The sequence below is a fragment of the Amphiprion ocellaris genome, chromosome 11 (assembly GCF_022539595.1).
Source record: "Amphiprion ocellaris isolate individual 3 ecotype Okinawa chromosome 11, ASM2253959v1, whole genome shotgun sequence".
NCBI classification, from domain to species: Eukaryota; Metazoa; Chordata; class Actinopteri; family Pomacentridae; genus Amphiprion; species Amphiprion ocellaris.
The window spans coordinates 6,775,895-6,790,369 of NC_072776.1; the positions used below are offsets into that span (position 1 = coordinate 6,775,895).

Sequence of the window (14,475 nt, forward strand, 5' to 3'; positions counted from 1 at the left end):
TTTAGAAGATGATATTTAAAAAGGAGTAAAGAGAACATTTGTTGCATTTCTGTTTTCGGCTGTGGATGTGGGGAGCTAGTCTGTATTACCCCTCAAAGGTTGCAAAACCCATCATTTGAAGGGCATGTTTTCTATTAAAAATGGCCAAAATAACAACATTTATTTCTGATGGTCCCAGAATGTATCAGGTGTGATGTGCGGTTCCAACAGAAAAAACAAAAATTGTGATATTTCATCAAAAATAACTTTATTCTATATATCTATTTTTTAATCTCCAAAATTAAGCTGCTACTATCAGATCGTGTAAGAAAAAAAAAAAAATTTTGCACTCTGCACAGCTAAGAAGCAGTTACAAGGCTAAGACCTATCGTCACATGGCAAAAATTTCAGACGTTTCAGGTGAGCTGCATGCTGTGTCTATAGACTAGGAGACGACAAGAGAGCCTAAAAGGAAAATATAACAGACTGGATCAATAAAATAAATGCATTACTCGAAAACAGTATACAGAGAAGCAAGAAGTCAGGAAGTTGTTGAAAGATACATTAAGCATGGGATTTATCTTTCTGGAGTTGATGTGCACAGTAGCTTGGAAAACGCTTATTTTGTGGAGGTTGTAAAGATGTAAATAGTTAAATAACAATGTCATGTGGAGCCTATATTTTGTCACAGTACTGGTAACACTGGTATCATTGGTAACTCTCGACATCTAGCCATGGTTGTGTTGTTTCCATAAAGGCACAGGACTTTAAATTGCAGTGAAATATTAGCACACAGTGAGTTAACAGGAGCAGAAACTGCTTGGTGTTCAGAGGGTGACTAGTTGAGATTCAGTCAAAATAAACTACAGTTTATGACAAGAATGGAAGGCTATAGTACATGTGAATAAACTAAAGGTTTGAGATTCTTTCTCTCTCCTGGTATAAACAGTGTATGTTGTGTACCTGTCATACACCTCCAGACCTTCCTCCAGGCCTGGCAGGAGTCCTGTTATGAAGGCCTGAAGACTGGGCAGCAAAGCTCTCTGCAGCGGGAGATAGTAGCGCTCGTACAGCGTCAGCAGCACAGGCTTCACTGCCATGGCTGCGTGGCCCAACAGGGGAAACAATCCCGAACTAAAAAATAGACACACACATTTAGTCATGTTACTCATACTAAGGTCAGCACTCTCCCTGAAGCAGGAGAAGATCTAGGCCACTTTCTTTACCTGTAAATGAACAGATCCTTGGCTAGCCATTTTGTTCCGATGATCTTGAAGATGACCTCGTAGGTCTCCAGAGCCTTGAGGTGCACTCCGCTGGGCAGGGCCGGGTGCAGGCACTGAGCCAGGCGCTTCCCTATGATCAGCCTCTTGGGCAGGAGTGAGTAGCGAAGGTTACTCTGCAGGGCCTGACAGAAAGAGAGGGAAAATAAGAAGAAAGAGTTAACCCTCGTGTCGTCCTGCGGGTCAAAATTGACCCGTTTTAAAGTTTGAAAATGTGGAAAAAATATATATTTTCACAGAGAAACTTCTGATGTCCACATTTACAACATTTTGGGGAAATCTTTGAACATTTTTTTGGTGGAAAAAAAGAAATGTTAAAAATGTTTCTGAAGAACATTCACAAAAAAATCAACCAAAATCCAGCGAATTTCGCTGGATTTTGGTTGATTTTTATGTGAATGTTCTTCAAGAAAATACTAGAATAGAATAGAATAGAATAGAATAGAATAGAGTAGAATAGAGTAGAATAGAATAGAATAGAATAGAATAGAATAGAATAGAATAGAATAGAATAGAATAGAATAGAATAGAATAGAATAGAATAGAATATTCTTTATTGTCATTATACAATGTATAACGAGATTGCAGAGCTTCTCCTTTTAAGAAGTTTTACTGATATATATGTAATCACTTTAGGTTTTTTTTTTTAGGATTTTTTAGGAATTTTTTGAAAGTATTTACAGTAATTTTCTTGCCAAATTTGGGGAATTTTTTAAAAATAAAAATTTTAAGGGAAACTTTTAAGGAATTATTGTAATTTTCTTCCTGAAGGTTTTGCAAATTTTCAGAAATTTGGGGAATTTTTTTGCTGAATTTTTGGATTTTTTTTCAGACAAGGAAACAATATTTTTTGGTGCCCGTAAATGAGGACAACAGGAGGGTTAACATAGTGTGTGAGAGTTTGGCAGAACAAAAAAAGGATTTTGTGCATACTGCTACTGTGCAGTCATGCTTATCAGATTTCATCTCCCCCTCACATTCTAGGTGTACTTCCAGGACCAAAGTTTATGCATCAACACACAGAGACACTCCAAAGTCAACATCTGTGCTACAAGTAAGACAAACAGTGGCACATTTAGGGCCCATAATAAATGGTCAGAAGACTTCAGCGATAGGACTGTATAACACAGACAGAGAGTCTGTGAGAAACAAGCCCTTCCCCATCAGAGAACTGAAAGTTGACACCCTGATAATATCAACACCAAAAAAAGAAAAGCAGAAAAATATAAATGTGGAATGTGAATTTAGGTTAAATAATTAAACACAGACATATAGAGAAGGTCACTGATAGCTACAGCGTTTCTTTAGCATCAGAAAACCTCTGTGCATCGTACTGTACCTTATTGAGTTTTCCCAGGGAAGAGATGAGATCCGCCCACTCACTTGAGGACTCAAAGTTTCGCAACGCTTTCTCAATGACCGCCGCATAGCTACGGTAACGGTAGTCGTTCTGCAATTCTAACTCCTCAGGATCCATGATGCATTATTCTGATCCCAGCATGTTCAGCACAAAATATCTGCAAAAAAACAGAACAAGACAAATGGGAGATTTTGCAAGTAGGTGATAGTACATGGCTGCATGAAAACTCCTGGCTGTCTCTCGTCTTCTGAAGCTTGTTTATCGCAAATAAAATTATCCAGTTAGCTCTGTTCAGTGACAGACACAAACTCTGAGGCAATGGACACAGATGTCCTTATTCATGACTGACCTGTCTCTCTGGCAGTGCGTGCAGAGAAAAACAAGCTAAGACTGAGCACAAACACACACACGGACACACTATGTTTCTCTGTTGTCTACACTGAAATTTAAAACAGCATAAATTATGTTTTTGGCCTTTTGGAGGGGGGAATGAAGCAACATTGATGCAGTATCTCCTTCTACTGTTGTCATAGCAAACTGTTTACACATCTAGCTAATACAGAGCAATATTAGCATTTATTAGGAGTTGTATTTTGGTTCACCTGTTGAATAGCAGTCCAATATTTGACACTCTTTTAGTTATGTTTTCGTCTCCACCATCAGCTGCTCAGTGCTCTGTTATGCTCACCAGTTAGGAGCTAACTCTGTCTCTGTAGTGTTTGATGCTTTGCAGGTAAACCAAACAGCTGGCTGCTGCTGGATGAAAGGGGGTTATAGCTGTGAGACCAAAGAGCAAATTTGCAGTTCGTATAAACAGAACAAATGAGCTTAAAGATGGTAAAAAAAAAGACATGCCCAGTCAGGGATTTTGGGGATTCTCACACCTGCAGGTTTCATGTTAATTACAGCCACTGAGGATTTGTTTATATCACAATACACCTTTAAAGAAGTTTTGAAGAAGATATTAAAGTTGTATTTGAGGGTAGAAATGCAACATGAACAATGGACTTAGAGACAAATTGCGCAACTTCTAAATGTATGATCTTTCACAAAAACTTTTGAATGTACTTTTTGCACTCAAACAAAGGAGATATTTGGAGCTGTTGTTATTTATAGGTTATTATGCTGTGATTTAACTGGTTCGGACAACTTGAGATCAAATTGTGCTGAATGTGGCCCCGGAACTAAAATTAGTTTGACACCATTGATCTAGAAAGACCAGCTTTCTTGTTTTTCCTGCTCTCCAGACAGTATTTTTGTTTATGTGTCTGCATATAAGGCATCTGAATGAAGCTAAACACAGAGACGGGAGGGTGAGTAGGAAGGCAGGATTAGTGGAGCACTGACATCTGGACTCCCCGTGGCTGAGCTGAGAGGGCTTTACCACTGAGAACAACACGTGCTCGGGATGACGCTGCATTACCGCTGAAATGATCTGCCAACTGACAAAGATATGATAAAGTCGAATCATGGTCTTGCAGTTGCATCCAGTAAAGTTTCAGCAAACATCCGTTTCTGTCCAAACTAACATAATATATGACTGAAGATTCTGAAGCAATTTGAATAATTTCCAGAAAAAAAATGTCTCTTTTGACTCAGTAGACACTATGGTTGTTAATGCAAAAAAGCAATACATTCTAAAACACAGATGCTCCACAGGATTAGTGTCATCAAACTGGTATCTAATAAAATTTGAACAGTCACAATCTTAGTTATGGTGTTTTTGGAGAACATTATCATAACTCATTGAAGTTAACTTGTGACCTTATGGGTATAAAATGCCATCACTTTGTAATTTTATCGCATTAGACACTGGGTGTAAAAATTCTTGAGTTGCGGCCAAAAACGTGATTTGTTAGGTCACAGTAGCGTTTGATCAACAAAATCTAATAATTTCACCTTTGAGTCTGAGCGTGTGTTTGTGCCAAATTTGAAGACATTCCCTCAAGGCGTTCCTAATATATCACAGTCACGAGAACGTTACAGACGGGTTACACACAAATCATAAAGCCTCTGGACTTGGCTGTCGCCGGCGTGGAGACATAATTTAAAAATCTAAGAAACAGCAACAGATTAATCTTTTGAGTCATTGATACAACCTAAATTCCCAAGATGTGCTAGTTAAATGTTTAAAAATGTTTTGCTCTCTTACTCCATCTCCTAACTTAATAACCTGAATAAAATGGGTTCTTGTTGCTCAGTCAAAACAGGCACAACTTTAGACTCTGATAACACTTAATGGGCATTTTTTATTACCTTTTACAAACTAAAAAACATACTAAAAACATCTAAATAAAAGACACATAATAAATGGTACTCATAACAGTACACGACACACAGTAGACCAAGGGTGTCAAACATGCGGCCCGCGGGCCAAAACCAGGCCGCCAGAAGGTCCAAGAAGAAGACATTAACTGCAATTTGTAAATTTGCAAAACTATAAATATTTAAAATAATTCCTAGACCTTGACAAGGTGTTTTGATCATAAAGTAAAATACTAGATTGCTCATTGTTCTTTTGTCATTTTGTGTCTCATTTTTGTAATATTTTGTTTTTGTTTTTTTGTCTGACTTTTATAGTTTGTCTCATATTTTTGTTGTTTTGTTTCATGTTTTTGTCATTTTTTGTCTTGTTTGTCCCTTTTTTGTAACTTTTTTGTCAAAATTTTTGTCAGTTTTTTGTTGTTTCGTGTCGTTTGTCTCATTTTTTTTGTCATTTTGTTTCTTGCTTTTGCCTTTTGTATCTCATTTTTGGAATATTTTGGTGCCTTTATAAGTAAAATACAATATCTTTCAGTTCCAGATACCTGTGACTAAATGTTTTGTGCCTTTGCAGATACTGTGATCTGGAAGCTGTAATGTGTAAAAGATAAAGTCAGGCATAATATTGTTGAAATTGAACTTATTTTTCTGAAGAAATGTCAGGTTGTTCATAATGTTTTGTAGAAAACTAATTTCTTAAATGTGAATATCTTCAGAATGTAGTTTTTTTCCCACAAAACAAAGGAAAAATTAGGACTTGTTATTTATCGGTTCTTATGTTATGATTTTACTGGTCCGGCCCACTTGAGATCAAACTGGGGTGAATGTGGCCCTGTATTTGACCCATGGTATGATTGTTGAGTTTATCTCTTGTTAAGAAAGGACAGTAGAGTGATGAGTCAGTAAATGAGAAAAACCTGGAGATAACTTGGAAAATATAAAATGACCCTTCATCTCCTGACTGAGCCACTATCAGTATCAGCAAATAAACCTAGTCAGTATTTTCAAACATCTCCCATGAGCTAATTACAATGGAGTATCTTATCAAAGATGCAAGTATTCAAACATGACAACTCACCTATCTGAACCTTAATCCTAATGATTGATTTTTCATGAGTAAATAAGAAGAATTCTGACGAGAATCCTGTAGATGTTGTTGGGAAAGAGCTGTTTCCAAACTATGAATTCAATCAATCAAAATTATCAGAGGAGTCAAACAGAATTCAAAGCACTCACAAACTACCGCACATCAAGTAAAACATACAAACAGATTTATAAGAAAAATAAATAGAACCTACTTCAGTACAACTTACATAAAAAGTTCTACACATGGCAGAAGAATGGTTCGACGACATTAAACTATAACATTATCAGAACACTTTAGAAACTACATGACTTTACATAAAAGCCAGTGAACTCCACTTAAATGCTGTTTGAGCAGCTCGGATCATTATGGCCTAAAAACAGCATCACTTAAGGTTTCCATTCTGGCTTTTGGAACGGCTACAAGAGAAGAACGGGAAGATCTAATGTGGCTTCCTGGTACATAAATTAAAGGAAGGATTACATTCTGATAGGCAGTCTGGTGTAACATAAAGAAGTGCGCTGTAAACAAATAAAAGAATTTTAAAGTGAATGCAGAAGATAAAGGCTCTCCTTGAGGTCTTATTTGGTGCTCATGCAGCAGAATTCTGGATTAATTGCAGCTTGTTTATTGAAAAAGAGCATCATAATAGTCCAGTAATAATAAAAATGTGTGTGCAGTTCCTTTATGCTGCTCAGAGAGAAAAACGTACTCACTTTAGAAGCTTTCTTTCTGAACACATCAGTACATCTGCTTTATTCTTGAGCTGTTAAAACTTCTATGACATCCAGGCATATATACATAAAATCCAGTTAAAAAGTGCCTCTTGGCCTGGTGTAAAGGCAGCACAACAGAAGACTTATGGGAGTCAAGATTTGCTCTAATGCTGAGGAGAATGTAGCGCACAGTGTGTGATGTAGAGGTGTCAGGCAACGACACTGGGATTTCAAAATGACTGCAAATATACAGAAGACGGAAGGGCAATTTCTCATTACTTAATGTACACCTCAATATCGATGTATATATTGCTTTTTGTTTTTGCAAAATGTCAATGTTTTAATTTCAAAGAAAAGCAGTTTTGAAAAATAGCTATAATATATTTTTTAGAGGAACTGGTGCCATATTTAATTAACAATGAATTACTAACATACACACAAAGAGTTATCTTTCATTACAAACACCCACTTTATAACATGTATGTTAAATTTAAAGCTCTTTCATCATTTATCACTTCCATAAAAATGCGTCTAAAGATGATTAAACTGCTGAACCATAACTTCCTACTACCAGTCTGCCCACATGCGCCTTTTTTTTTTTTTTTTTGCACAAAAGCCACATGCTCAACTTGTGACCTCAGTATTTCTAAAATCCTGCCAACAATCCCTGTCACTCGTGGATTATATGTTACAACGTGCTTCTCTCCCCTCGGACATCACTCACATTAATATGAAACAGCTTACAGTAAAAATACTGCAAGTAAAAGCTAGATGAATATAAATTTTAACTATTGTTTTCCTAATCCTAGGTACCCAAAAATCTACAGCTGGGTTTGAAAGGCATAAACTGACAAAACACCATTTATGGAAGCCAGAAATTGCATTGGATTTTTATTTTTTCAGTAGTCCTTGACTGTATCATGTGTGACCTACAGTTCCATTAAAACTATGATATTACATTCTACAATGTCTCATTTAAAAATGTGCCAAAAAATAAACCACCTGCAGTAACAAGATTTGGTGAAAAGCAAGAAATTTTTTGGCCTTTAGAGCAACTGTAAATCATTTGGAGATTTAGCTGCGACCAATGGCCACATGACAAAAAAGCTATGAATTTTCATATGAACTGCTGGTTGGAGGCAAGTGTGGAAACAAATTAAAAATGCAAGTAATAAATATTGGTAAATCATGTGGGCACCATGTGGGCATGTGGGAAGAATGTTGTACAGGTTGAATCCATTTTTTTTCAGGTATTGTACAAACAATGTCATAGGAATTGAACTTCCTCTTTTTTATAATTTATGGCAATACGTCTTTGTCATACTACACAAGCGGTATTTTGGAGTTCTCTCTTTTTCTAACCATGATTGTTCCGTTTCCATAGAGACGCAGGACTTTATATTGTAGCACAAAAACACCCAGAAACTGCTCGGGGATCTACACAGATTTGTTTAAGGTGTTGTTTCTAGTCATAATTCCTCCTGCAGCTGTTGTGAGCGCAACCACCACAAAAATTGAGGATCCTAAAAAACTCCGCTCAACCACAGGTGACAGCTTGATAATCAAATTGTGTATGATGTAAAAATGTGTCAAAAATAAACCACCTGCTGTAACAAGATTTGGTGAAAAGCAAGAAATTTTTTGGCCTTTAGAGCAACTGTAAAGCATTTGGAGATTTAGCTGCGACCAATGGCCACGTGACAAAAAAAATCTATGAATTTTCAGATGAACTGCAGGTTGGAGACAAGTGTGGAAACTAATAAAAAATGCAAGAAATAAAATATCTACAGTATGTAGATTCACCAATTTTCCTCCAGTTTTGGTAAACCCTGTGGCCGCTTGGAAAAATGTTGTACAAGTTGATTCAATTTTTTCAGAAACAATATCAAAGGAATTGAACTTTAAATTTTCTCTTTTTTATAACTTACGGCAACACACCTTTGTCATACTGCACGAGCAGCTCTCTATTTCTAGCCATGATTGTTCTGTTTCCATAGAGATGCAGGACTTTATATTGTGGCACAAAAACACCCAGAAACTGCTTGGGGATCTACAGATGTTGTTTCGAGTCATAATTCCTCCTGCAGCTGTTGTGAGTGCAACCACCACAGAAATTGAGGATCCTAAAAACTCCGCTCAACCACAGGTGACAGCTTGATAATCAAATTGTGTAGGACAGGCAGAACTAAATGTGCACTCTCATTTCCTTATTGCGTGTGTCGGTGCGATAAAAAGCATGCATTTCTACAGAAGTGTGTGCTTTGAGGGTGGACACACTCAGTCACCTGACCGACAGGCTTCAATGTGCAGCAGCCTGATGAGGAGGGGGGAGTGGATGCAGCATTAACTGTGGCCAAATAACTGTTGGCTGCAGCAGCTTCTGGCCTGTGAGTGTACTGTAGCATCTCTACTGTGAGCCTATTATGTAACTGCACGACCTCAGACCACAGACTGGATGATAGCATCACTGCCTTCACACGAGGAAATAAATAAGGTGTTTTTACAGTGTTGTGTGCAGCTAGCTTGTGCTTATATTTTGTCAGTTATGCAATATTTAGAGATACAGCTGGTTTGAAATATAAACAAATATTTAAAATGCATTTTTTAAAGGTTAAAAATGTGAATAAAGTTGTCTGGTTTGAAGAATTTAGCCTGAACCAAGCACAAAGACGTAAACAATTTTAGCTAGCTATCAGGTGCATCAATGACTCACCAACGGAGAAACAAGCACAAGACGTGCCGGAGCTCGTTCGCTTCAAAGCAGCCGCACTCGAAGAAGAGACAGCCCCAGTCCTGACGGTACATCATAGCAGAAAGCCCCTCAGTGAAAACGAGGACTCATTTTGTCCCGTGTTTGTGTGTATGAGTGAAGACAACCATCCTCGGAGTGCCAGCGATGACAGTCATAACGGGGCGGAGATCCTCAAACTCAGCTGATCCGGAGCTCAGCGCGGCCGCCCGGTTCAACCTCCCAGACGGAGCAGAGTAGAGGGGTAGGGCGGTGGGTATTTAAAGCAGTGCCCGCAAAATGTTTGTCTTCTAACAGTCATGTAAAAGTCAATATACGAAAAAAACACTTCGACTATATTCCTGCCCGGGGCGAAACTAGACTAGTTTCAGTCTATGCAGCTTTTAAAATAGAAATGCAGACATCACCACCCCCCGGCGTTGGTACATTCCAGGATGTGCGAGTGTTTACAATCCTCTCACCTCACTGTCAGATATTTGAGCGTATATTTCACAGCGATGTCACCAAAAAGGCTGTGATATCAATTTAAAACCCACCACAAACCCATGTTTTTTGAAGTTAATTTTAAAACAAAGGTTAAGCTACCACGTCGTTCATTTTGTGTGGTGAAATATGCGCGTGTAAGTGTTTTTTTTAAACAGATGACAACAATAACAATGATTTTACACCCAATCAGTACAACTAGCAAATCAGTGCAGATCTTTTTCTCAGCATTCATCATATTTAGAAAAACAAAAAAACAATGGAGCTGAAAGCAACTGTGGATCTTTCAGGATGATACCGGTTTTTAAAAAAATCAGTGGTGGAAGAATTCTTTATTTAACTAAAAGTGTGTGTGGGGAGTGTGTGTGGGGTAGGGTGGGGGACTTACAAAATAACTAACAAATACAAGTCCAGCATTAAAATTACTAAACGTATGCAATCAAGTATTGATCAAGCAGAAGATAATTTGATACCCTAAGTGCACAATATGGTACACTACAAAATAAAATGCTGTTATATACTATAATAAAAAAATATTATTATGGATTAAAAACTGTCTGAGCATCCTTTTATTTTTCTTGTTGGCTTGTAGAGATAGTTTTAGCTACTTTGTGCACTGTTAGGTAGAAGCAATACATTGTATTTTAGAAGCTAAACAGATGTTTGGTGTGCAAAATTCAAATTAATGTCAGATAAATGTAATAGAGTGAAAATTGTACTGAAATGCAATTTGTAAGTATTAAACATATTCAAATACCTAGGGAAAACATGAGAGTATAATACCCCCAATTTGTGCTTAACTACAAAGTTTGAGTAAATACACTTACTGTCTATTGTGTCATTGTTATTTTGCAGATGAAAAATGAACATGTAATTATTTTTTGGTGAGCAAACTTTGCACTGAATGCAACCACTTTATCAGTTAAGCTCTAATTAATCAGTAATTAGTAAAAATGACTGACGGCTAAGTTCCTGTTAGCTGCCTTGATTTCAGTGCAGGCTGGCTTACTTTCACACTTACTGAGACATTTGAATAGAATTATTTTCAGAGATCTGTGGCAGAAATCCATTGTTACTGTTACTGTAGTCTTGCTATTATACCTCAGAGGTGCTAAATTGTACCACTTCTACAAAAACAACAACAACTCAATTCCATTTATTTTACAACCTTTGTTGATTAGTTACTTTGCAGATTTAATTTCATCAAATAAATTATTACATAATATTGTACATTAAGGTAATTGATTGATCCCTGAGGGGCAATTCACACGTTTCTCAGCAGAAAAACTATATATGTTAGTTAAATCATCTTTACTAGATTCAACATTAAAGTGATGAACACATGAATCCATCAACAATAATCTAATAATATAAGTTGTTTTGAAATATGCCATTTTGCATATTGAGTATGTTTACTTTAGCTATTTTATGTGCATTTTGAAGCTAATACTTCTGTTCTTTTACTAAAGTAGAAATTCAAATGCATGGCTTTTACTTAAAACAGAGCATTTCTGTTTCTATACTGTGATATTAGCTTTTACTAAAATACACGATTTGAGTACATTTCTAAAGGATTAGACCACTCACTCATTACTAAACAATGAGCTGTCATCATGCTGGTATCTCATTTACATGTGGGTAATACTGAAAATACAGAATGTGATGTTACTTTCTGTTGCAACAATTGTCACCCTGCATTTTTGTCATAAGTAAAAATAATATAATTAACAGTCGATACTTTTGACCACTAGGTGGTGCTCTAGTAAAATGAAACAAAAAATACCAGGTTGTTTAAGTGAAGTTACTGTGGCCACTTTACTCAGAATTAAACCTGTTTCTGTCTCTACCACATAATATTAAAGAAATGGAATTTTGTGTACTTGCACACTTTACATTTCTGACAAAGAAAGCACATTTTAAAAAATAAATTGTTATATGGTCTGTCAAAATTACTTCACCAATAGTTTCATAAAGAAAAGGACACAGTTTATTTTGGTTGTTGCCCACATGAAGGAACCAGAGACAGGTGTGAACTGCTGTGGTAGGTTTGAATATAACTACGTCTCTTGGTTATTACTTCAGGGAAAGATTAAATGCAAAATGTGTCAGAACATTCCAGTTAGATCTTTATCTCGAACTCTCTTCAAAGAACGCAAAGTGTATTTTTGTACATTATTTTTGAAGGTGTGATTTTAGGATATTTTTGCATAGAAGAATACTTCAAGATTTAATAAAGACATACATATTTTATACAAATTGTAATTATTTAAATGCACTTATTGTGATGTGATCCTTTGCATTAAAAAAAAAAAAAAAGTTTGGTGAAGCTTGCACCACTGGGGCTGCTGTCGATTAGGCAGAGGTTACTTGACGCAAAGGTTGCTGATTTAGAAGGAGCAAGAAGTTTTTGACCATGTGGAATGGATTCAGGAATAAATATTATGTATGACTGGAATTAGACTCATCACAGAGAACATACACTGCCATTCAAAAATTAGGGGTCGCCCTGATAATTTCATGTTTTCCATGAAAATTCACACTTTTATTCATGTGCTAACATAACTGCACAAGGGTTTTCGAATCATCAATTAGTCTTTCAACACCATTAGCTAACACAATGTAGCATTAGAACACAGGAGTGATGGTTGCTGGAAATGTTCCTCTGTACCTCTATGGAGATATTCCATTAAAAATCAGCCCTTTCCAGCTATAATAGTCTTTTACCACATTAGCAATGTCTAGACTTTATTTCTGATTAATTTAATGCTATCTTTACTGAAAAAACTACTTTTCTTTCAAAAATAAGGACATTTCTGAGTGACTCCAAACTTTTGAATGGTAGTGTAGGCACAGAAAGGTAGTCTATTAATAATAAATTATCTTTGTTATTGGTAACAGTGGATACTTAATCATTTTGCAAATGAATCAAACCATCAGCAGCTGTCGCTCTACAATTGTCATTCTTATAATAGTTCAACTCTTAACCCACATATTCCACCATCCTGTCCTATGTATTTAATCTATTACATTTAATGGAATGAATACAGGAGGTTAATACAGGGCTTCTGGCACAATTAGGCAGCTAGTTGACCATATTATCAATAATAAATGACCAAGGCATTGGCTTAGTTTGGCCTTTTGCACCCGTAGCACCACAGTGCATGACCACACTTTTGTCATAGACTTTTTATAGTCTCAATGTGACAATGCAGTATTTACCAGTGGAAAGTATGTCTAATAATAGAAAAGCTTTATATAGGCCAGAGAAAACCCAGAATTGGAAAGTACATGCTCACTGTGCTTCAAAAGTAGAGCACAGTGGGCCTCTTCCTTCTGCAATAACACCATCTGAAGTGTGCAGTTGTATACAAAGCTTCAGAATATCAGAGCAAATGACAAATTTTGTTGATGCTAGAAGTAGAAAAAGACAAATCTATGCTGCTTACACACTCCAGAAATTAAGTTATTTTATATTGCATTATTTTTAATCCAACAGTTGCATGTACACTAGTGCTAGCACCCTACTTCTGTGTGACTCACATCAAGTCTTGAGCTATTTCTAAGCCATTTGTACCTGCAGATTTTCAATGATGCTCACCCCAGGCATCTTAAAGGCTCATTCCTAAAGCTTCTGCTAGTGTCTTGAAGTACTTCATGGTGAATTTTGAGGCCTGTATCCAAAGTATATTTCCACCCCCATGCTTGACAGTTGGCAAGATGCTCTTTGCAACAAATGCTGGTCCGTTTTTTTCTCCAAACATACCTTTGGTTACAACTAAATTTGAACTTCATCTGTCCACAGCGCTTGTTGCCAAAACGACTCTGGCTTATTGATGCTTTGCGGACTTCAGACATTGGCTTTTGTGATGAGGTTGCTGTTATCCATGTTGACCCTGTTTATGCATCAGCGCTTCACTGCATCTCCTGTGTTGAGGGTTTATCTGAAAGTTTTCTTGGTTTTCTGGCTTTTGTCTTTACATGCGCACTTCCCCTTTATTGCCATTTTCTAATGAAATAATTTAACCTTCCACTGTTTGGTAGCTTCATTTTACTAGGTTGGTTAGAGGATGGTTGTTGACTGTAACTACAAGGTTTGAAGCGTCCAAGATTTTACAAAATGTCATCACCTGATTCCAAATGACAATCTTTGACCTGTCCTACAACTGCTCAGATCCAATGAAAGCCAAACAACTTAATGACATTGTCAGTGTTTTACAAGCAGAAGACCAAAATCCTTGCACAGGTTGTAGTTACTTAAAAGATATGTATTTTTAAACAATTATTACCATTTGAAGGTCACATTTTTTACACTTGTTTGCTGCAGGGTCTGTATTTACTAATTTTAATTCACAAATCAAATGTTTGCATACAGCTGTATAACTAACTCCACTCGCAAACCTTTTTTTTTTTTTACTTTTCAGTGTTTTGCTTTTCATGATTTGTCACACTTAGGTTGTTTCATTAATTTTTCCTACATCCACACTTATGTTTCCAGTCCTGTTGCAAAATCTCATAAAAAGTACATTGGTATGGAGGGAAAGGCCCCTTAATTTTCTCCA

The 14,475-nt window shown here is 36.6% G+C and overlaps 1 protein-coding gene across 1 annotated transcript in view; it reads right to left on the bottom strand.

Moving 5' to 3' along the window:
* dop1b (DOP1 leucine zipper like protein B) overlaps positions 1-9,633 on the bottom strand; it is a 28,267-nt gene extending 18,634 nt beyond the window's left edge. Inside the window, exons 1-4 of the mRNA XM_023285909.3 lie at positions 9,398-9,633; positions 2,602-2,779; positions 1,206-1,387; positions 943-1,113 (exon numbers count right to left, since the gene is read on the bottom strand). Of these exons, the coding sequence (XP_023141677.2) occupies positions 943-1,113; positions 1,206-1,387; positions 2,602-2,739 (491 nt within the window). The 5' untranslated portion in view covers positions 2,740-2,779; positions 9,398-9,633. The remainder of the gene's footprint in view (positions 1-942; positions 1,114-1,205; positions 1,388-2,601; positions 2,780-9,397) is intronic.
* Positions 9,634-14,475: the final 4,842 nt, after the last annotated feature.